The sequence below is a fragment of the Carcharhinus amblyrhynchos genome, chromosome 23 (assembly GCF_965287045.1).
Source record: "Carcharhinus amblyrhynchos chromosome 23, sCarAmb.v2.hapA, whole genome shotgun sequence".
Lineage (NCBI taxonomy): Eukaryota > Metazoa > Chordata > Chondrichthyes > Carcharhiniformes > Carcharhinidae > Carcharhinus > Carcharhinus amblyrhynchos.
This window is the reverse complement of record NC_137346.1, coordinates 25,911,143-25,933,444: the sequence shown is the minus strand read 5'-3', so window position 1 is coordinate 25,933,444 and position 22,302 is coordinate 25,911,143. Positions and strand designations below refer to the sequence as shown.

The 22,302-nt window shown below is 40.3% G+C and overlaps 1 protein-coding gene across 2 annotated transcripts in view; it reads right to left on the bottom strand.

The window, feature by feature from the left end:
• The window catches only part of tmem248 (transmembrane protein 248), a 35,283-nt gene extending 14,817 nt beyond the window's left edge, over window positions 1-20,466 (bottom strand). For both annotated transcript variants that reach the window (XM_080210737.1, XM_080210738.1), the window contains exon 1: window positions 20,059-20,466. In XM_080210737.1, the coding sequence (XP_080066863.1) occupies window positions 20,059-20,061 (3 nt within the window). In that variant the 5' untranslated portion in view covers window positions 20,062-20,466. The remainder of the gene's footprint in view (window positions 1-20,058) is intronic.
• Between the last annotated feature and the right edge of the window lie 1,836 nt (window positions 20,467-22,302).

Genomic DNA, 22,302 nt, shown 5'->3' with positions numbered 1-22,302 from the left:
AATTCTTACCAAAAATCACACCAGTTTCATACATCAGTCATATAGCTAAAATATAATAAATAACTTCAAGCATCCAGAACATTTCTAGAAAAACACTCACTTGTTTGCTTAACTTGCCAAATCAGTCCTCCTCCCATTTCCAGCCTGACAAATACTCTACTCAGCAGGGTCCAGTAGACTTCAGCATATGGGGCCGCATTCATAATAATTTGAAGTAATAAACAGTAAACTATACTCCCACATAAGTCTGTATCAAGACCAACTGTTGTCTGATGAAAAGTTGATACCCAGTACTTACAACTAGTTTTTTTTTCTCTTTTCAGGTGCTGCTTAAACTAACAAATACTTCTAGCATCTTTGTATTTTTTTTCCCTTTTACTAACTATTTAGGCTGATTACAGAATAATGGCGCTCGGAATCATTTGATTTGTTACAGGTATTGGTATACAGTGAAAAGTATTGTTTTTACACCGTATACAGACAAAGCATATCTTATATAGGGAAGGACAGAGTGCAGAATGTAATAGAAGCATAGAACAAGAGCAAAATACAGAATTAGAAGGTATGCTGGGCACAGCTTGCAAGAAGTCACCATACTCTGGCACCATCTTGGTTGGAGTGGTTTACTCATGCACACACAGCTTTAATTGGCTTCGAAAGGACGAACCACAACTTTAAAAAGATGTTTGCACACAAGATTGCTTCTTTTAATTCACCATTGCCTTACGGTAGCACATGGACCCGACTCAGTATCCTTTACCAACCAGAAGAAAAATCAAGAACTCAAACAAATGTGGATTTTCAGATGCAAAGCCAAGGCATTTATGCCAATGATGACATCTGGATCTGAGGATACATCAGTAAAAATGTTTTGCATATGACACACATTTCTTTTAACGTATTCATGTTGCTTCCTGTTGTCCTTACTTCTCCCAGTCTGTATTTTATTCATGACTACAATCATTTAACAGCAGCTATTCCATCCATTTCTCACACTATAACATTACCTATTTCATGGTCAGTGGCAGTCTTCTTAAATAACCATCCACAATTTATTAGTATATTCTAACCAAAAGACAAATCTTTATACTCTCAGGGTGTTTCTCACAATTTCATTCAAACCTAGTTTGCAGGCGAAATATAAGCCATTGTATGTATCTATTTTAAATACATTTTAGCGTCGGTTATATTTTTATAAGCATTGCTCATGGGACTTTGCTTACTTGTGCTGGCGAGCAAAAGCTTGATCCATGTCTTCACCCAAAAATGAGACCAATCATTTTGTTGCTGTAAATTGTTCCCTTTCCTAACTGGGGGCACACTTCTGCTTCCCTTCTTATGAGCCAAGAATTTGGTTTCTCAACTGCCAACTCCCTTTTCCCAACCCAAGGCAGAACTTCTCACCTCCTGCTGCCACTAGCACTCCCCCCACCAGGAATCCCAACTATGCTCTTCAATCTAATCAGTCTACATCCAACTGGCGTCATCACTCCCTGTCTAGGAGCTGGACTCTAATCCAAGCCAGGCGTCTAGGCTTTGGCCGCTGCCCATGAATATTTTGAAGGTGACGTGTAGGCAGATAGGAAGCCAATGAAAGTTGACAAGTACAGGAATAACAGGGAAACAAACATAACTGTTCATTTATCACAGGCAGAGTTTTCAATAAGTACAATTTGTGAATAGAATTCAGCGAGAATATGGAAGCAAACAAAAACATAGATAAGTGTTTTATCAACAGCAATGATAAGGTGGAGGTAGATGCTAGTGATGTAGCAATGGTGATAATTGGTGGCTTTAGATGGTGGTAAGGATATTGGGCCCAAAACTCATTGGAAATGAGCAAGTCAGAGTTTTCACACCACCAGGTTTAGTGCCTGGGAGCTGTCGAAAGAGTGGAGGGAATCAAGTGTCTGCAGCCCAGTTATGAAAGCATGTACTCAAACAGCCAACACACAACAGGCTGCAGAAACAAACGACAACTAACATTCTGCATTTCCAACTGGGGGAACTGCTATTCCACAGAGCAATACAGGCATCCATAGGTCACAGAGATGGCTGGGCTCTCACTCTTTAGGGCAAGTTGTGCTGCTTGCCAGATCGTTCACCTGGAGCTGCTTGGATGGCACAGTGGCATAGCGGTTAGCACCGCTGCCTCAGTGCCAAAGACCCAGGTTCAGTTCCAGCCTTGGGTCATTGTCTGCATGGGTTTCCTTCAGGTGCTCCAGTTTCCTCCCACAGTTCGAAAGACGTGCTGGTTAGGTGCATTGGCCATGCTAAATTCTCCCTCAGTGAATGTGAATGTTGCACCAAAGTGTGGCAACTAGGGAATTTTATTGCAGTGTTAATGTAAGCCCACTTGTGTCACTAATAAATAAACTTAACCTAGTAAGAGGTCAAAACCCATGTTCATTTATCGGCCAATTAGCAAAGGGAAAGACAGCAGCATCTCTTTGCCTTGAGGTTGCTTCAAGATTACATGTCTGGAAACTGAAAACAAAGCCAACCCTGAGGCAATGATTCCTATATTTGGTGCATGACCCAGGGAGCTTCACAGCATACCTAGGCATTACTGATGCTAGGTTGGCTTACTGGGCTCACTGACAGGACCCAAAGAGTTGGATTTGTCACCACAAGCTGAGATTCTTCCCACTTAATTCCAAATAAGCCTGTAAGACAATGTCCCAAATGGTGTGATCCTAGGATGGCAAGGGACAGGCGTTTTCTAATATTCTTCATTAGGTAAGCTGCATAGCTGTATATAGGGAAACATCAGTATTATCCTGCTCACGTATGGCTTTGCTCCTTAGCTCTTCTGGCTAGTTCTAAGCTCTCCGGATATTGGTATATCAGTGCAGTGCATACTTATGGATTCAATATAAGAACAACATTCTAGAGCTTGGCTCAGTTGTTAACACTCTTACCTTTAAATAGGAATATTGTGGCTTGAAGCCCCAAAACATTACTTGGCAAATAAGGCAAACAAGCACTCCAGTCTTTTCAAACTTGGACATTCCCATATTTCTACTCCTTTATGAATATTTATATTCATCTACATTTAAAAACATCTGTTCTGTAATGTGTGGCCAGTAAGGTGAGCATTTGTATCCATCATTAACTGCCTTGAGATGTGCGTTGGGCCACAATCTTCGGTCACAGTAATTCATTTGGTGTTACATAGAGAAATCTAAGACCGGGCAATGACAAAGAAGTGGCTATAAATTCTATCACCTTTAAAAATGTTGCATTGCTAATTAGTTCATTGCAAGCTCTGTTAAACAGCAAATTAAACGAATGACTAGTTGATTTGTTTTTGGTCATAACTAGTTGATATTAACGAGGCCCAGGTCCAAAACTTGAAAAGACAGCTTGTTACAATGTTCCTCCATTTGTTTTATTTTAAATGTTGGTTTTATCTTTCTTTCCAAGAGTTTTGTAGCCAATGTGTTATTTTCTTCCACATGGACAACCATATACAGCAGTAGGAACAAAGAATAGTGCCTCATCTTTACACATTCCACTGCCCCTTTTTACTTTGCATCACCATCTTTTTGTCAATCACTCTTGTCTTCCATATTATCACAGAATCTGTTCTATTCCAACACCCTGCCCCCATGTTTTGCCTGTCTGTGGACCTGTTTTCAACTGTTGCATCTTTAACTTCTTCCAGATCTGATGAAACATCATCAACCGATAAAACACCAAGTCTGCTTTTCAAGCTTTACAAATGCTACCCGACTTGAATCTTAGTGTTTTCTACACACATACACACACACCTGAAAAAGGCAATTTTGGTTCATCAGCTGTTTAAAAGCAGAAAATACAATTCATTACCATTGTTGCTCAACTCACTTCCTTACAGAATATATCCAGACTGTTTTGCAGAGTTACTGACATAGCGCTTTATTAGTTCATCTGTTTTTCTACCCTATGGCCCACTTGCTGTATAAGATATTAAAAATCACACCGAAGTCTAGAAATGAACAATGTGCATTTGCTTGCCTCTATTTTTAAACCACAAGACATCCTGAAAGAAATCTAACAGGTTTGTCAGGTGTCATCCCTACACAAGCCATACAAATTTGTTCTAATAACTTCATTCTTCTACTTATTTCACAATATTCTTCAAGCAATGATCCCTGTAAAATACTGTTGCCATAACCAGTTTAAGTGTTCAGTACCTTTATGGTTTTTAACACAAAACAAGGCCAGCGTGGTACATCTGATGCACGTGCATAGCTTAGCAGAAAGAATGTCTTCATGTCAGCCCACTATTTTACCTATGACAAGTCAGGACCACCAATTTATAATTTGTAGAACTTTGTTTTAAAACAAAATTACATATTGCAAATTACCACAATGTAATTTCATCACAGGAGCAAGCCATATGGACAAACAGTCAGCTCCACAACAGCATTTTTCTACGCCTCTTCATCTAGTACCATCAACATATTCCTTTGCAATAAAACAAAATACTACATAGAATTCCTACAATGCAGAAAGAGGCCATTTGGCCCCTCGTCTGCACCGACCACAATCCCATCCAGGTCCCACCCCCATATCCCTACATATTTACCCACTAATCCCTCTAACCATTGCATCTCAGGACTCTAAGGGACAATTTTAGTATGACCAATCAACCTAAACCGCGTATCTTTCGACTGTGGGAGGAAACTGGAGCACCCGAAGGAAACCCACGCAGATACGAGGAGAATGTGCAAACTCCACACAGACAGTGACCCAAGCCAGGAATCGAACCCAGGTCCCTGGAGCTGTGAAGCAGCAGTGCTAAGCACTGTGTTACTGTGCCACCCATTGGATACTGGAGATCTGAGATAAAACATTAAATGCTGGAAAAATCCAAGAGGTCTGGCAACATCATTGAAGAGATGAACAGTTAATATCGAGTCCAATATGATTCTACTTCGGTACCCAAAGACGTAGGTCTGAAGTCGTCATGTTGGAACCAAAACTTTAACGCTGTCTCGCCTCAGAAGCTGCCAGAGTACAAAGAAGTTATGATCAGATTTGAAGCAATGCATTTCATTATGTGTATAACCACCAATATAGGGCTCCAACTCTTACACTGTTTTCTGAAAATTAGTAGGACGGAACAGGACTGTGACCTCCACACACCCTTATTATAAAGTTTTATTTCAACTTGGTGTTCAATTGCTAGATCTTAAAATTAAAAGTGTTCATTTCAAAAATGAAACAATTTCTACATCTGAAATATTTAATTATTGTGAATTAGAGTTCTACACGTGCAAACACATGCAATAAAGGTCATTCAACAGACTTCTAATAATGTCCCTCGTATTCATTCGTTACAAATATTAACATGAATATCTGCAGTCGCAGTGAAGTGCATTCATGAATGGCTCACTCAAGTAGAAAGTCACACTGAAAGAAAATGTTTACTAAAATCAATTTTGCAGCCAATTTATACTCCTGTACCTTAAATCTGATACAAGGATTTCTTTTTACTCATCTAACCAGCTTTCAAAATGCAATGTGAGAGTTAGTTACATGGTGGCAACATTACTACAAAAGATATTATATTTGATTATATTAAATTCAGTTTTCTTTGTTGATTCCGCAGGACTTTTAAAATTTATTCATGGGTTGTGAGCATCAGTGACAGGGGCAACCCATCCCTAACTGCTCTTGAGAAGATGGTAGTGAGCCATGTTCCTTAACAGCTGTCAGCATGTGGCAACAGTACTCCCAAAGTGCTGTCAGATAGAGACTTCCAGGATTTTGACCCAGCAAGTGAATGAATGCAATATGTTTCCAAGTCAACATGATATATGATATGGATGAGAACATGGTCACACTCGCATGCAACTTCTGCCCTTATCCTTTTAGGCATTAAATGTTCTAAATTTGTAAGGTTCTGGACAAAGCCTTAGCAAATTGTTTCAGTGCACCTTATAAACGGTAAACACTGCTGCCAAAGTGCGCCCACAATGGAGTAAGGGAATGATTGAGGTCATGGATAAAAAGTGAGCTGGATTTTCCTGCATTATGTCAAGCTTTCAGTGTTATTGGAACTGCACTTTTCAGCCAAGTAGAGAGTATTCCATCACACTCCTGACTTGTGTCTTGCAGGTGGTGGACAGAGAGTCAAGTGGTGAGTCACTCATCACAAAACACCCAGCCCCGACCCATTCTTGGAGTTAGCCCAGCTAAGTTTCTGGTTAATAGGATGTTGATGGAAGGGGATTCATGTTGGCAATTTTGCTAAATGTCAAGGGGAGTTGTCATTGTCTCGCACTTGTGTGGCATAAATGTTACTTGCCAATTATTAGCCCAAGCCTGAATGTTGGCCTAGATAGTGCTGCAAAGCAAGTACAAAGTACTTTATTGTAAGGTATGGAAAAGTGCTCATTATGTTTCTGGATATTTTAAAGACAGAGAATTTTACCATTCGGGGCACTGTGTCCATCCTGGCTGCTTGCTCGAACAATCCAAAACAGGCAAACTGTTCTGTTCTCATAATCAAACATCTATCCAATTTTTCTGCAGAAGGTGGAACGGTTTTTGCCTCGACAATCAAATGGCAAAATTGCAAGAATCTTCCACAAGAAGTTTTTTATCCCAACTTCATTCTCCACCCTGACAATGGACTGCAGCAGTTCAAGAAGGTAGCTCTCCATCACCTTCTCAAGAATAATTAGGAACATGCAATAAATGCTGGTCTTGCCAGTGAAAATCACGTCCCATGAACAAATATAAAAAAAATTAATTGATGACTACTCATTGCTGATACCCCAACCAGAGGAAAAAGTCTTATTTAGCATATTAAAATCCTCCATTATTTTAAGAGTTTCTACTCAGTTATTCTTGGCTTCCTCTGCTCCAAAAAGAATAGTCCCAATATCTTACGTTTTTTCTTATAACTATATTTTCCTATCCATAGCATCAACTTGGTGAATCACAGCTGCAGTGGTAACATCAGTGGACTAGTAATCCAGAGGCCCATGTTATGCTCTGTGGACAGGGGTTCAAATTCCACTATGGTAACAGGTGGAATTAAAATTCAATTAATAAATCTGGAATAAAAATTTGTCTTAGTATTGGTGGGTAATCTATGGGGCTATCAAACTATCTGGTTCACAAATTGTCCCTTAGGGAAGGAAGTTAGACATCCTCACCTTGGCTGGACTACAGAGGACTGTAGGCCCACAGCAATGTGGTTGGCTTTTAACTGAATGTTAAGAAGGATTCAGAGCAGGCTAATGAGTTCAAGGGCAATATGGGTAGTTAACAAATGCTGGTCTTCTCAGCAATGTCCATATCCTATGAAAGAATAAAGGATCTTAACTGTATACACTTTATGGGGGGAATATTAACATATGGGTGGATTGAAGGCAGGTGAGAAAGTAAAAATTTAATATCGTCAAACCTGACCCTAACCTATCAACTTATTATTAAATGGGGCAAACAAACTTATCTCCATGTAACTGGCAGATTCCTCCCTCACATGCAATATCCAATCTCCCCCTGTTTCCTACCTGGCACCCAACTAGAAAACCCACTGAAAAATTTTCTAGAAAGATCTCCTGCAATTAATATTCCCAGCACATCTGGGCAACCCTCATTTCAAGACTTCTGATCCAAAAATCCCTTATCCCAAAGCTATAGATAATGTTCTAATTTTAGTCTAACATCAAATTTATTGTACAATTGTTTGTTTACTCTTGTACACCATGTCTAGATTTGTAAAATACAAAATTATACTGGGTACCTTTAATCTTTTTTCTTACTTGTACTTGAATTTTTAATTTAGGTATTTGAACTCTTGTTTCTCTGTTAATCCATTCCCTTCAACATCTTTCTATTAACTTATATTCTCATTTCTTAATTTTACCTCCACAAATCATTACATCACACATCTTTATTAAAGTGCACCTTCTACCCACCTGACCATTCCACAAGTCTATCCAATTCCTTTTGAGTTTTTTTTCCACAACGACACTCGAAATAACTTCCCTTCTGCTCAAGTCCAAACCATCAGCATAAAATGACTGCAAAATGGGCACAGCACTAACTCCTGTGCTTCACTATCAACTCTTCTCCAGTCCAAGCAATATTCATTTAGCCTAAATTAGTTGGAAAATCAGTTTGTTGTCTATTAAACAGTTTTCTGTGTAAGCTGCCGCAACCCATTTTATGCTACAAACCTAAACCATCGTAGATTTCTTATGACATCTTTTCAAACAAATGAAAATCCAAATGCACCATACCTACTATACTTCCTTTATCTATTAAAGCATTTACCTAAAGAATTCCATTAACTTTGCTAAACATGACTTCCTTTGAATAAATCTATGCTAGCTGTCCCTAAAAATGCAAAGGCTCGTTACGTGCTAATCAGTTGCCCACAACTGACATCAGATTAACTATTACAAAATACTTTGGATGCTGGAAATCTAAAAACAGAAAGTGTTGCAAATACTCCATAGGTCAGACAGTATCTGTGAACAGAATCAGAATTGATACATAGAATCCTACAGTGCAGGAGGCCATTCGGTCATTGAGTCTGCATCAACCAGAATCCCACCCAGGCCCTATCCCCATAAATTTACCCCCCCACCCTGACACTAAGGGGTAATTTAGCACGGCCAATCCACCTATCCGCACATCTTTGGATTGTTGGAGGAAACCCATGCCGACATGGAGGCGGGGGGCATGCAAATTCCACACAGACATTATAAGGGTGAATTTCTGTATCGCAGAGTTTTGTGTTAAATTTAGATTAACTGTTCTCCAGTTTATCCTTCTCTACAGCACTACAACTACTCCAATAAGTCCCTATGTATCTCGGTATGCTCAATATCAGCGAATGTAGTGAGGGAAAATATTGTAGAAAAATCTTGCACCACAATGTATCTTACAGGATATTTTAGAAGCGGTATTATGACTTCAAATGCAGTACAAACTTCAGACAGTAACATGAGCTAAAAATTAGATGACAGTCTCAAGAGGAAATGAATTCAATCAAAGACAAAGCAAATTATGAAATGTATCTATTCCTCATTGAGCATTCAAAAAAAGCAATCCTTTGCTAATATTTATGAATACTGAGCACTAATTAACTGCCATGCAGTAACATGGGTTCATTGATTTATTTCCCTGTGAAGTCTTTCACCTTTCTCCAGAAAGTTTCTAAAGAACTGGTAAACTGGGAGTATGCTACATGAAATGTACCATTGGAGTATTTTTTTTACATGCAACCAGGAACAAAGGAAATAAATAAAAGCACATTTTAAACCAAAAAAGCTATCGGACAGATACATGTATGCCAAGCCAAAATCAATTTGTCATCTGATGGTAAATTCCTACAGCTGTGAATGGGCTTTGCAGAAAGCAAAGCCAGCTGGTCTGTCAATTAGTTCAACTGAAATACATCTAATCAAGCTTTGCAATCATGATGTGTGCGTGGGTAGACTAGGTCTGTCTACTCAATGGAATATCAAAGCAAAGGCTTTCATCTACAATAGCTTGTATATTTTGAGCTGAATATTGACTGCACCAGTAGCTAAATATTTAAGTGACTGTCAGGTTCCTATACATAGACATTGGAGCAAAAAGACTGTGATTGGAATTCTAACAAATTTCATAATTACCTAATGGTTAGGAGAAATAAAAATATCCTTTTCATAATTGCAATTTAGCACAAAACGGCTTCAACAACAAAATCTGTCTGCAATACTAACCAGTTTGCAATTAGGATTTAAAATAGCATTTTAGCAATAGATTTTATAACGCATTTTACTAACAGTGACATATCGTGCGACAGTCTGTGTCAAATTCCAATTTTTGGTGGTAATTGAATTATAATTCCAAAATGACTAACATGCACATTTTAATTTCCCCCAGATATGTAAATGAAAGCTATTTTAAAAACAATCACTTTCCCTAAGCCTTTAATACCTAATTATGTCTTCCAAACTTGCATTCAGTTTTCATTTAATCAGCTACAGATTATACTACCAAGAAAGTAGGCAACAGGATATTAAAAATGATGAATGTTTCACAATGTGCCACGGCAGGTCTTATTACTGCAGAATTCCATTTTATATCAGATGCTGCAAGCGTAAAAAGTGTTTTCAGCACTTTTCTTTAATCAGAGTCACACCTTAAAGCACAATTACTTCTCAGTAGACCCGGAAAACTTGCAGAAAAATTTAGAGTTCATTTGAAATGGTGCCCTTCCTGGGAGCAAATACTAGCACTGCACCTGTCAAATCAAAAACTATAGAGATCTAGCATTTCTGGTTCCCAAAGTTGCTTAGTAGTACAGATTGAAGATTGTTGAAAAGAGAAACATGATGCTGGAGCTTTGTTCTTGCACTCATCAGTACAAATGCAAGAATGCCAAATATCAAATGACAATTTTGCAGGAAAAACTCATACATAGGACCAGTCCTCTGCAAACAAAAGAAATATGTCCAAGCCTTGCACTTTTTTGAATTACATGGGAGTTTGGAAAGCCTCTAGCTCCTTAATATTTGCTCAATGTCAATGCCTTTGCCAGATACTTGCCTACCAAACAGCACCTTTCGCTCCTGCCATATAAATTGCTTTGATCATTTAAAATTTGGCACTCTTCCATTTGTCCTGATGAGACAAGCATCTTCAGCAAAATGTCACCCTTTACAACAACACGTCTAGTTTCCCATTTTGACAGTTAAAATAAACAATACGTAAATTGATGAAAGGGTCTCTGGAATGGCAATGAGAATTATTTAATGTACCAACAGAAGAAACGCATTTAATTAATAACATCTTTCCCAAATGTCTGATGATATTTTTCCTGAGGAGAGTTTCAGTAAACTCAGGCAGAAAACAAAAAGACCAAGGTTATTACTTTACAGAACTCTTCAGAGAATACCTTGCAATCACAATATTTTGTAATCATTCGACCCACTGTTGTCAATAAATCAGTACCACCGGTTCACACTAAGTGAATAAACCAAGTTCCTTTAAAAAAGGGATTTAAAGATTTTTAACAACATTTTGGAGAAATGTCTCCCACCCATTTAAAATCAATAAATTATTTGAGACAGAAATATACTAAATTCCCCTTTAGAAAGTGTAATCAGAACCCAAGACTAAAAAGAATCAGATAAAAAGGAGAAAGGGAACAAAAGTTATTTAAATACAATTTACTTCTCACTGTGATTATTTACAAAACGTGGCCACCACTCTTACAGTTCAAATTGCTCTCTGCAGACCCAATGCAAGCTTGAAAAAGTATTTCTGAGACTGCAGGGCACAAACTACTCTGATGGACATCCTTCTTTGTGATAAAGGCCAAGCTGTCAAACTAATAAGTCAGCAAATCACAACATAGGTACAGGAATTGTGAATAGCAGTGTCAAACATAACTGACGGATTGTGAAATGTTTGAACAGTGCTCACTAGGACAGTATAAACGTCTGGCAATACCATGCCTTTTTAAAACTCAGGTTGGATCTGCAGAGGGCAATTTGAGTGGTGGTCGCATTTTGTAATTAACGTTGGGAGTAATTTGAGATAATAAATTGAGTGTCACGGAGGAACCATATTGTGTAAGATATGGAAGTGTATTATTTTTAGACATGATTTTTACTACCTATGACATGTTCCTCTATAAGCTAAATAAGTTCTATGACAACACTGATTAATCATTGAAAGTTTCCAAAGTGCAGCAACATGCATCTCAAAGAACAACTACCACAGCATTATTTGAATGTTAAGATTGAAGACATTGTCCTTGCTACAAACTCTCATTTCTATCCCTCTCTCTGAGAACTGCCTGAAGCTGAGCTGGACCATTACTGTTTGATAGCAAAATAAGCTTCTGGTCACAAATCCACTCACTCACAAAGTCTGCTTATCACCGTAAGAATCATCCTACTCCAACTCAGTCTCAGGTAAGTATTTCAACAACACACGAGCTATATCTTAGTTATCTCGACTTGATTACTTTGCTGCTCTCCTCACCAGGCTCCCCTTTTTCATTCTACATTAACCTGTGCTCATTAAAACTCTGCCTCCTTATCCACTCATCTATCACCCTTGTCCTGTTAACTTAGCCTGGAGCCTGGTCTGATGATGCCTCACTTTTAAATCCCCATCCTCTTTTTCAAACTGCTCCATGAACTCAATCCTCTCCATCTCTGTAACCCAATCCATACTTAAAAGACTTCAAGATCTCCATGCTCCTCAAATGCCAATAGCTTTCAGAAACAACAGTTAGGTACAAAATTAACAGGCACTCCGAAACACAAAGATTAAGGAAAGCCAGCACAGATTTGTCAGGGGAAAAAATAGTTTAACTTTTGTTCAGAGTAACAACAAAGGTTGATGAAGATTGTGTGATTGATGTGATGTACATGGACATTTCACAAAATATCACATAACTGGCTTGTCAGTAAAGCTCAAGGAGTAACAGGGACAGTTGTACCACTGATACAAATTTGGTCAAGTGACAGAAAACAGTAGCAATAGCAAAGGGTAGTTTTTCATACACGAGGAAAGTATGTACTAGGGTTCATAGAAGTCAATATTAAGACACCTGCTTAGGGTAAAGGGCACAATTTCAAAATTTGCAGATAACATAAAACTTGGAAGTGCTGTGAACCATGAGAGAAGGATAGGGATCAGCTTCAAGAGGAAATGGCATGCTGGTGGAACAGGAAACAAACGGCAGATTAAATTTAATACAGAGAGGTATGAAGGGATTCATACTGGCAGGAAGTAGGAGAGACAATATAAAGGATACAAACTTCTAAAGGTGGTGCAAGAGCAAAGAAAGGGGCCTGGGAACACAGGTGCATGAATCACCAAGTTGTAGGGTAGTTTGAGAATGAAGTTGACGGGTTTAATAAAGAGAGAGCACCAAAGCAAGGAAGATATGATAAATACAAATAAAATATTGATTCAGGATCAGCTAGAATATTGTGTCCAGTTCTTGGCACCACACACAAGGAAGGATTTCACACCCTAAAGACAAAGAGAGTGTAGAAATGGTTCACAAGAACAATTCCAACAATTTCTTAATTCAATACAAGGATAGATTGGAGATGCTGGGGACAGTCTCATTGGAGAAGGGTAAGTTTGAGAGAAGTTAGATTGAAGTGTTTAAAATCATGAGGGGGTTTGGACAGAGTAGGTGGAGTGAAGCTGTTTCCACAGGTGGAAGAATCTGGAACCAGAATGAACAGATTTAAAATGATGGGAAAAGGATGTAATGGTGACATTATGAAAAGCTTGTTTTTTAAAAGCTGCTGATTAAGATCTGGAGCAAACTGCCTGAGAGTGTAATGGAGGCAAATTCAATCGAGGTTTTCAAGAAAATTGGATAATTATCTGCAATAAAATTGCAAGACTATGGATGAAAGGCAGAGAAGTGAGACCAGGCAAGTTGCTCTTGCAGAGCACTAGCACAACAATGGGCCAAATGGCCTGCTTTTGCACTGGAATTATTATGATTGAATCTATTGCATCACCAACTTCAATCACTCCACCACTGTCAACTACACTTTTCAACTGTTTTGGCTCTAGGTCAGAATTCCACCCCCCCCTTAAAACTCTTGCTCCCCCATTTAAATACTCAACACCTACCGCTTTGACGAAACTGTGGTCACCAGTCCTGAAAGCTTATTTTGGTGTTAAGAAATTCTCTGATAATGTTAATTTTGCTACATTAAAAGGAGTCGAGTAAATACAAGTGGTGTTATCGTTGCTGATTAGCCATTCCAACTTGGTATCTTAAATCACAGAATTGCTATAGTGCAGAAGGCGGCTGTTGGACCCATCATGTCTATACTGGCTCTCCAAACGGTCATCATGCCTCACGTACAGCATCATGACTCAGTGCCACTCCGCTGTGCATTGTTTTTGTTCAAATAATCATCTCATACCCTTTTGAATGCCTTGAAATGAACCTGCCTCCGCCACGCAATAACACTCCAGGTCTGAACCACTCAAACATTTTTTTTCTCACGTCACATTTGGCACCTTTGTAAATCACTTTTAAATCTGTGCTGATTCTTGATCCTTTTACAAGCAGAAAGTTTCTCCCTATCCACTCTAACTATCCCCCTCATGATTTTGAGCATGTCTATCAAATCTTCTCCCATTAGCCGCTTTCTCTCCAGGCAGAACAGTCCCTGACCCTGAAATTTATCCTCATAACTGACCTCTCTCATCCCTGGAATAATTCTTGCAAACTTCTTCTGCACTTTTCCAATGCGTTCACATCCTAAGTATGGCATCCAGAACTGTACACATACACCAGTTGACGTATAACTAGCGTCCGGTACACATTTAGCATAATTGCCTTGCTTTGTACTCTATGCCATATTAATGAAGGCCAGAATATTATATGCCTTATTAACAACTCTCTCCACCTGCCCTGCCACCTTCAGTGATCTGTGCACATACGCACCCAACTCCCTCTGCTCTTGCCCACTAACTCCTCCCACACTAAGAATTTATATTGTCTATGTTCTTCCAACCTAAAATGCATCACGTCACACCTCTCCGTATTGAACTTTATATGCCACCTGTCAACTCCACCAACTTTTCCATGTCCTCTTGAAGTACTACACGTGGTAAACTGTGAAGAGGACATTACTTCCACGTTTTGTGTAATCTGCAAACTTTGACCTGCAAGATCCAGATCATTAACACAGATCAGGTAAAGCCCTGAGAACACCACTACAAACCTTCCTCCAACCCAAAAAGTATCCATTCACCATTACGCTCTGCTTCATATTATTCAATTTTGTATCCACGTTGCTACTGTCCTTTTTATTGCACGAGCTATACCTCTTCTCAAGTCTATTACATGGCACTGCAACAAATGCATTCTGAAAGTCCACATACACCACATCAACAGCATTATCCTCATTGATCCTGTCACTTCCTTGAAAAACTTCAGCAAATTAGTTTAGCATGATTTCTCCTTTAGAAATCCATGCTGGCTCCATCTAATCAAAACATTTTTCCATGTAACTACTGATTCTAATCCTAATTGTTTCGAGAAGCCTGCCCACCACTGTTAAACTGACAGGTCTGTAATTGTTGGAGCTATCCTTACAACATTTTTTTGAACACAGACCTAACATTTGCAATTCTTCAATCCTCTGGCACCTCCCGAGTCTAGAGAAGGCTGGAAGACTCTGGCCAGTACTCCTGAAATGTCCATTCTCACTTCTTCAAGATCCTTGGATGTATCTCAAGTGGTTGACTTTCAGTACTGACAGTCTATTCAACACCATCTCCTTATCGATTTAAGGTCAGAAACCTTTAGTTACTGCCAGGAAGAGCATGACCTCAAAAAGTAATTCAAGTTAAAAAAAAGTCTGCAACAACTGATCAGACCTCCAAAATATTTCCTCCTGAATTTATATATTTTTGAAAATGTCTTGCAGTGGAACATTTTTTTTATCCTGGTGAGAATCAGACATGCTCAGATTCACAGCAAAGCTCTTCTTCTTAACCACACAGGTTTGATCAATTTAAGGGATCTTATTTTGAAATAATTAAGGGTCCATAAAGAAGACACATTGGATATTGCTTGCATATATGGAATCTCAGTAGGCATACTAACACAAGCTGTTGATAAAGTTAGGGCATACTGTATAGTATTGATGGGACTAGCAGTGCATACACATGAATAATGGCTTCAGGCCAAAAGTAAAAAGGAGCAATAGAATGTTTTATTCAGATTGGTGAGATGTGAAAAATGGTGTGCCCAAGGGATAAGTTTTGCTTTCTATTAATATAAACATAGGCACAAAAGGAAATAGTATGAACTTTATTACTACCAGATTAGTAGGCATAGCAAAACACCCAGGACAAATACAAGAGATAGCAAACAGGTGCAAGATACAATTCAATGCACAGAAGCACAAGCTAGAAAATTTAGGGGAGAAAAAAAACATAAGTACAGTACTTAATAGTAAAATTTAGAGTGGTCAACAAACACATAGTTGAAGATGGGAGTGTAGGCATGAAAAGCAGGATCACCATTAAAATTAAAAAAAGTTACACATTATTTTTGCACAGAGGATAATTTAAAATGGAATTATCTATACCTTTGAAAGCCATTACAAGGAAGAGATGGAGAAATAATTTAAATTAATGGCGGATTTCTACTTTATAGCAAACACAGGACTCGCTTTAGAACTTGACTCATTTCACACAAGTTCCCTCATGGCAATAGAAAACATGAGCAGTTTCAATCCATCTTTTACATCGGGGCTACATTTAAATTTGGAACCCAGAAAGAACAGTTGCATTTTTTTTAAAGAACCATCCACATTATCAAATGATATTACAATTGCAAAGGCAAACCTATCAGGCCAAAAGACATTTTGGGCATACACTTAAGTGGAAATCAGTGTAATAACAATAACATAAGCAAAGTGGAAATTCTTAGAAATTAAAAATTGTATTGCACCTAAGAATCAAGTCTTCACAAAAAAGTTACAAGCTTGAAAATAAAAGCTGAGTCTCTCCCAAAAGATATAGGATTCCAACTACAAAGTGGCCTCGTTAAACTACTACAAATGCAACCAAAATCTTAAAGTCAAAGAAGTATGGTGTACGTGATAATTAAATGTTTAGCGAGTGTGGGTTGTAGCGTCCACACTACCCAAGTTCTAAATTAACCACCAGAAAGTTTCAAGTATGTTCAGAGCATTCAACCATAAAATCATTTGAGATACATTACCAACTCCTTCTGGGTGTCTCCCACCAGATATCTGCAGTTTACATTGGAAAGTCAGTGTTCACATAAAGCAGCAACAACTTTACAACAGTGTTGTAGCATAAATGTATTCTAAATTTGGTTGATTATTGAAGTTTGGTAATAGCAGCACTGATGCATAAATACTGCATTATTTTGAACAGCCTGCTCAGAATTATGGACCACATTCCCGTTTGAATGGATCTTACATTAAAGCAGCATACAACAATACTGGATAAATATGAACACCAAACAAACAAAAAGCAGCATTCACTGGAAATTGGTTCATGAGTGGCATATAACATTTGTGCCACACAAGTGCCAAGCAATGACCATTTTTCATTTTGATAGGAAGAACATGGAGGCAATATGAAGAGTACAATTCTAAAGATGATGCAGGAGCAGAGGAGCCTGGACGTATAAGTCCATAAATCATTGAAGGTGGCAGGACAGGTTGAGAGCATGATTAATAAGGCCTACAGTATCCTAGACTTTAGTTATACGGGCCCAGTGTACAAGGGTAAGGTTATCACGATGAACTTTATAAGTCACTCATTCATCCACAGATGAGTACTGTGTCCAGTTCTGTTCTGCGTTTTAGGAAAGATGTGAAGGCATTGGAGAGAGTGCTAAAAGATTCATGAAGATGGATCCAAGGATGAGAAACCTCAGTTATAACGATCAATTGAAATTATCCTTGGAGAAAAGGTTGAGAGCAGATTCAGAGTGATAGGAGAAACCTATCCTCATAAACTGTGTGAAGTTTGCAGGTCCTTCCCGTGTCTGCATGGGTTTCTTCGGGGCACTCCAGTTTCCTCCCACAGCCCTAAGATATGCAGGTTAGGTGGATTGGCCGTGCTAAATTGTCCTTAGTGTTCAAAGATGTGTACATTCAGTGGATTAGCTGTGATGTGCAGCATTACAGGGATAGAGCAGGGAGGTGGCGTGCTAGGTAAAATGCCCTTTCTTCTAGTCAATGCAGATGAAATGGACCGAATGGCCTCCTTTTACATTGTAGGGTATCTATGATTCTATGGAAAATGAGAGGGCATAGATTTAAAATAAATGGCAAAGAAAATCAAATGCCACACAAGGGAAAAGCTTATCATGCAGTGTGATTAAAGTCTGGGCTGCACTGCTGGAGAATGTGGTGGGAGGCTCATTTGAAGCATTCAGAAATGAATTGGATAATTATCTGAAATGGAAGTATGTGCACGAGGGTTAAGGGAAGAAGGTGGATCTGAAATAGAAGAATTCGAGGTAGAGAGATTCTTCCTGCTCAGAAAAGACAGCAGGACTAGAGGGCGCAGCCTCAAGATTGGGGGGGGGGGGGGGGGGGGGGGGTACAGTTTAGAACAGAGTTGAGGAGGAACTTCTTCAGTCAAAGGGTGGTGAATCTCTGGAATTCTCTGCCCGTTGAAGTGGTGGAGGCTACCTCACTAAATATATTTAAGTCACGGGTAGATAGGTTTTTGACAGACAAGGGAATTAAGGGTTACGGGGAGAAAGCAGGGAAGTGGAACTGAGCCACTTCAGATCAGCCATGATCTCATTGAATGGCGGGGCAGGCTCGAAGGGCTAGATGGCCTACTCCTGCTCCAACTTCTTATGTTCTTATGAATTATGGGGAAAGGTGGGAGAACAGCACTAGTTGAACAGTTCAATCGGGTTGCTGGTGCAGACACAATGGGCTGAATGGTCTCCATATGCACAGTAACAATTCTGTGATTCAGAAGAGAATCTAACCATCTCCCCTTGACATTCATAGAATCTACAGTGCAGAATGAGGCCATTCAGCCCATTGAGTTTGTAACGACTCTTCAACAGAGCACCTTACCCAGGCCCTATCCCCGTAACCCCAAGTATTTACCCAGCTAATATCCAACTCACACATCCTGGGACACTAAGGGGCAATTTAGCATGGCCAATTCATCTGACCTGCACATCTTTAGACTATAGGTGGAAACCCACACAGATATGGGAAGTACATGCAAACTCCACCCAAGGCCAGAATTGAATCCAGGTCCCTAGCACTGTGAGGCAGTAGTGCTAACCACTCTGTCACCCATTCAATGACATTGTCATCGCTGAATCCCCTAAGAACATCTGCAGATCACCACTGACCAGGAACTGAACTGGTCCAGCCATACAAATAATGTGACTGCGAGAGCAGGTCAGAGCTTGGTAATTCTGCTGCAACTCACCCCCCCCCCCCCCCCCCCGACTCCCCAAAATCTGTCCAACATCTCCAAGGCACAAGTCAGATGTGTGATGAAATACTGTCCACGTGCCTGGATGACTCCAGTACCAACAACATTCAAGAACTTGACACCATCCAGAATAAAGCAGTTTTCTTGATTGGCACCCCAACCACTACCTGAAGCATTCACTCCCTCCAGCACACTACAAAGCAAAGCAGCAGCAGCGTACACCGTCAACAAGATGCACTGTAGCAACCCACAAAGATTCCTTTAACAGCACCTTCCAAACTCATGACCTCTGCCACCTAAAAAGACATGGACAACAGATGCATAACAACAGCATCACCTGCAAATTCCCCTCTGGCTAAGAACTTGATGAGGAACATAGGGTTACGGACAAAACAAAAGAAAGGGAGTGGAACTAAGCGTATCTGTTCTTTCACAATTGGCATAGGCGAGTCAGACTGAACGGCCTCCCCTCCGTGCAACAAGATGTCATCTTATAAGGATAAGACATGAACAGAATTTATGACTGAATAGGCATCACATTGTGCAACAGAATTTCCAAATACTACATAATGGGCACAATTTTACAATTTATGAAGCACTGGCATTTGTTTATGAGAACTAGAGTGACAGATTAATTTATTACAGCAACATTGTAGGTTTATAATAGATACATCAACTCGTAATATATCAAGTCAATTGTGATACACTTCATGATACTTTGTACTAGCTTCACTACAACATGAACACAAATACCAATTTGGGATTAAAGCGAAGGCTAATCGTGTACTGTGCGTACATAGACTGAAACAATTGCGAAAAACAGCTCAGCGTTACTTTTCTCAGTCCAACAAACCAAAACACACACACTGAGCCCCACCATTGTAGTGTCACTGGCAACACTAAGAAATAAACCTAAAATAAATAAATGTGAAGCGGCGAGGGTTTAAAAGGAGGTTTTGAAAATGAATTGAAGAAGAATGGAGAGAAAACACAATTTAAAATCACAAGTTTGCGGCCTAGAGGCAACTTCAGCTGAGCGCAGCCTGCGGGAGTCCCAGCAAAACACTGGGGGAGAGAGACAGAGAGAGAGGCTGTACTCACCATGGTGGGACTGAGAGGGCGGCCTCGCCTCCTCTCTCCGAGGACACAGACTGGGAGAGGAGGGGAAGAGGGATAGGGAGAAGGCGAAGGGTAGGGGGAGTGAGGGGGCGAAGAAGGGCCAGCAGGGCCTGAGCAGGGCAGAGCGGCCTCGTCCTCCTCCTCCTTCACCCCCCACTCCTCGCTTGGCTCTCAGCAGCCGGGCAGCAAAGCGAGGAAAGGCCGCGCTCTCGGCATCTCTCACTCCGGGGCTCGGCTCAGCATCTTCTCTGGGCCTGCGGCGGTTTATAATCCCGGTCGGTTCTCCTCAGGGCCTCACTCACTTCTCTCTCCCTTCCTCACTCACTGCCTTCACCGACTCTCCTCCCCGGGGCCTGGGACACTCCCTGACCCGCTCCGGCTCTACCTCTGCCGCTGGGTCCCTCCGCCCGCCCTCCTTCCTCCAGCTCAGTTCCACTCTCCCAGCACAGCGACACCGAGCTGATTCACCCGGCGACGGCAGCCCGCTCTCACCCTCCCCCGTACAAAAAAAAACCAACCGTGAAATCCAAACCTTGCTGCTGGAATCCTTCAATGCCAGCCTTTTTTTCATATATATACACGTGTGAGACATGGGTGTCACTGGCTGGGCCAGTATTTATTGCCCATCCCTCGTTGCCCAAGGGCACAGTTGAAAGTCAACCACATTGCTGTGGCTCTGGAACCATATGTCAGCCAGACCAGATAAGGACCGCAGATTTCCTTCCCTAAAGGACATTAGTGAACCAAATGGGTTTTTAGGTCAATGGTTTCATGATCATTAGTAATTACAGATGGTTAAATTCAAAATCCACCACCTGCCGTGGTGGGATTCAAACATGCATTCCCAGAACATTAATTGAGTTTTTGGATTAATAGTTCAGCGATAATACCACTTAGGCCATCACCTCCCCAAGCATCACAGTAACTTCACTGCAATGTTAATGTAATCCTATTTGTGATACTAATAAATAAACTAAAAATACTTGAAATGAGAAGCTTGTTCTAAAAGATTATGCGTGGGTTTCCAGCCATACTCACCCCAAAATGAAAAATCCCACCCGAGGTCAACAAACCTTTCCAGGGTTCGTGCCCCATACCCCGTCCGCTACGATTCCTGCAGTGGGCAGGATGGGAAAATTCCACCTTAGAGCATGAAGCAATCTTGATTTTAAAATTGAAACCTCCAATGCTAGACTCAATGTAACAGCAAAGATTATTTATTAGTCCCAAGTAAGACTTACATTAACATTGCAATGAAGTTACTGTGAAATACTCCTAGTCACCACACTCTGGCGCCTCTTCGGGATAGTTTCCTGGAACAGTGCGTGTTGGAGCCGACGAGGGAGAGAGCTATCTTGGATCTCGTGCTATGTAATGAGGCGGGTAGAATTAGGGACCTTGCGGTGAAGGATCCTCTTGGGGAGAATGATCACTGTATGGTGGAGTTTCTGGTGCAGAAGGAGGAGGAGAAAGTGGGTTCCCAGACACGCGTACTTTGTTTGAATAGAGGGGAGTACGGTAGGATGAGAGAAGAATTGGCGAATGTTGACTGGGGGAGCACGTTGGAGGGAGGGTCTGCTGAGGAGCAGTGGAGGATCTTTAAGGAGATCTTTCTTGGTGCTCAGTGGAAATTTATTCCAATGGTCAAAAAGGACAGTAGGAGGAGAGGTAATAAGCCGTGGATAACGAAGGAGGTGAAGGAAAATGTTAAATTAAAAGTGGAGGAATTTAGAGTAGCTAAGAGTAGTGGGTGAGAAGAGGATTGGGAGAGGTTTAAATGTCAACAAAGATTGACAAAGAAGTTGATAAAGAAGGGTAGGAGAAACTATGAAGCTGGGCTAGCGCTTAATATAAAAAAGGATAGCAAGAGTTTTTATAAATATATAAAAAGGAAGAGGCTGGCTAGGGTGAACGTTGGTCCTTTAGAGGATGAGAAAGGGGACCTAGTGGTAGGGGATGGGGATATGGCTAAGGTATTGAATAACTTTTTTGTTTCTGTCTTCACGGAGGAGGACGTGAATAATTTGCCGGGTGTTAGTGATAGAAAGGTGGTAGGACTGGAGGGTCTTAATGACATTACTGTTACTAGAGAGGCGGTGCTCGACAGACTGGAGGGGCTGATTGTGGACAAGTCGCCAAGACCGGATGGAATGCATCCGAGGGTTCTGAAAGAAATGGCGGAGGTGATAGTGGATGCCTTGGTGGTTATTTTCCAGACGTCGCTGG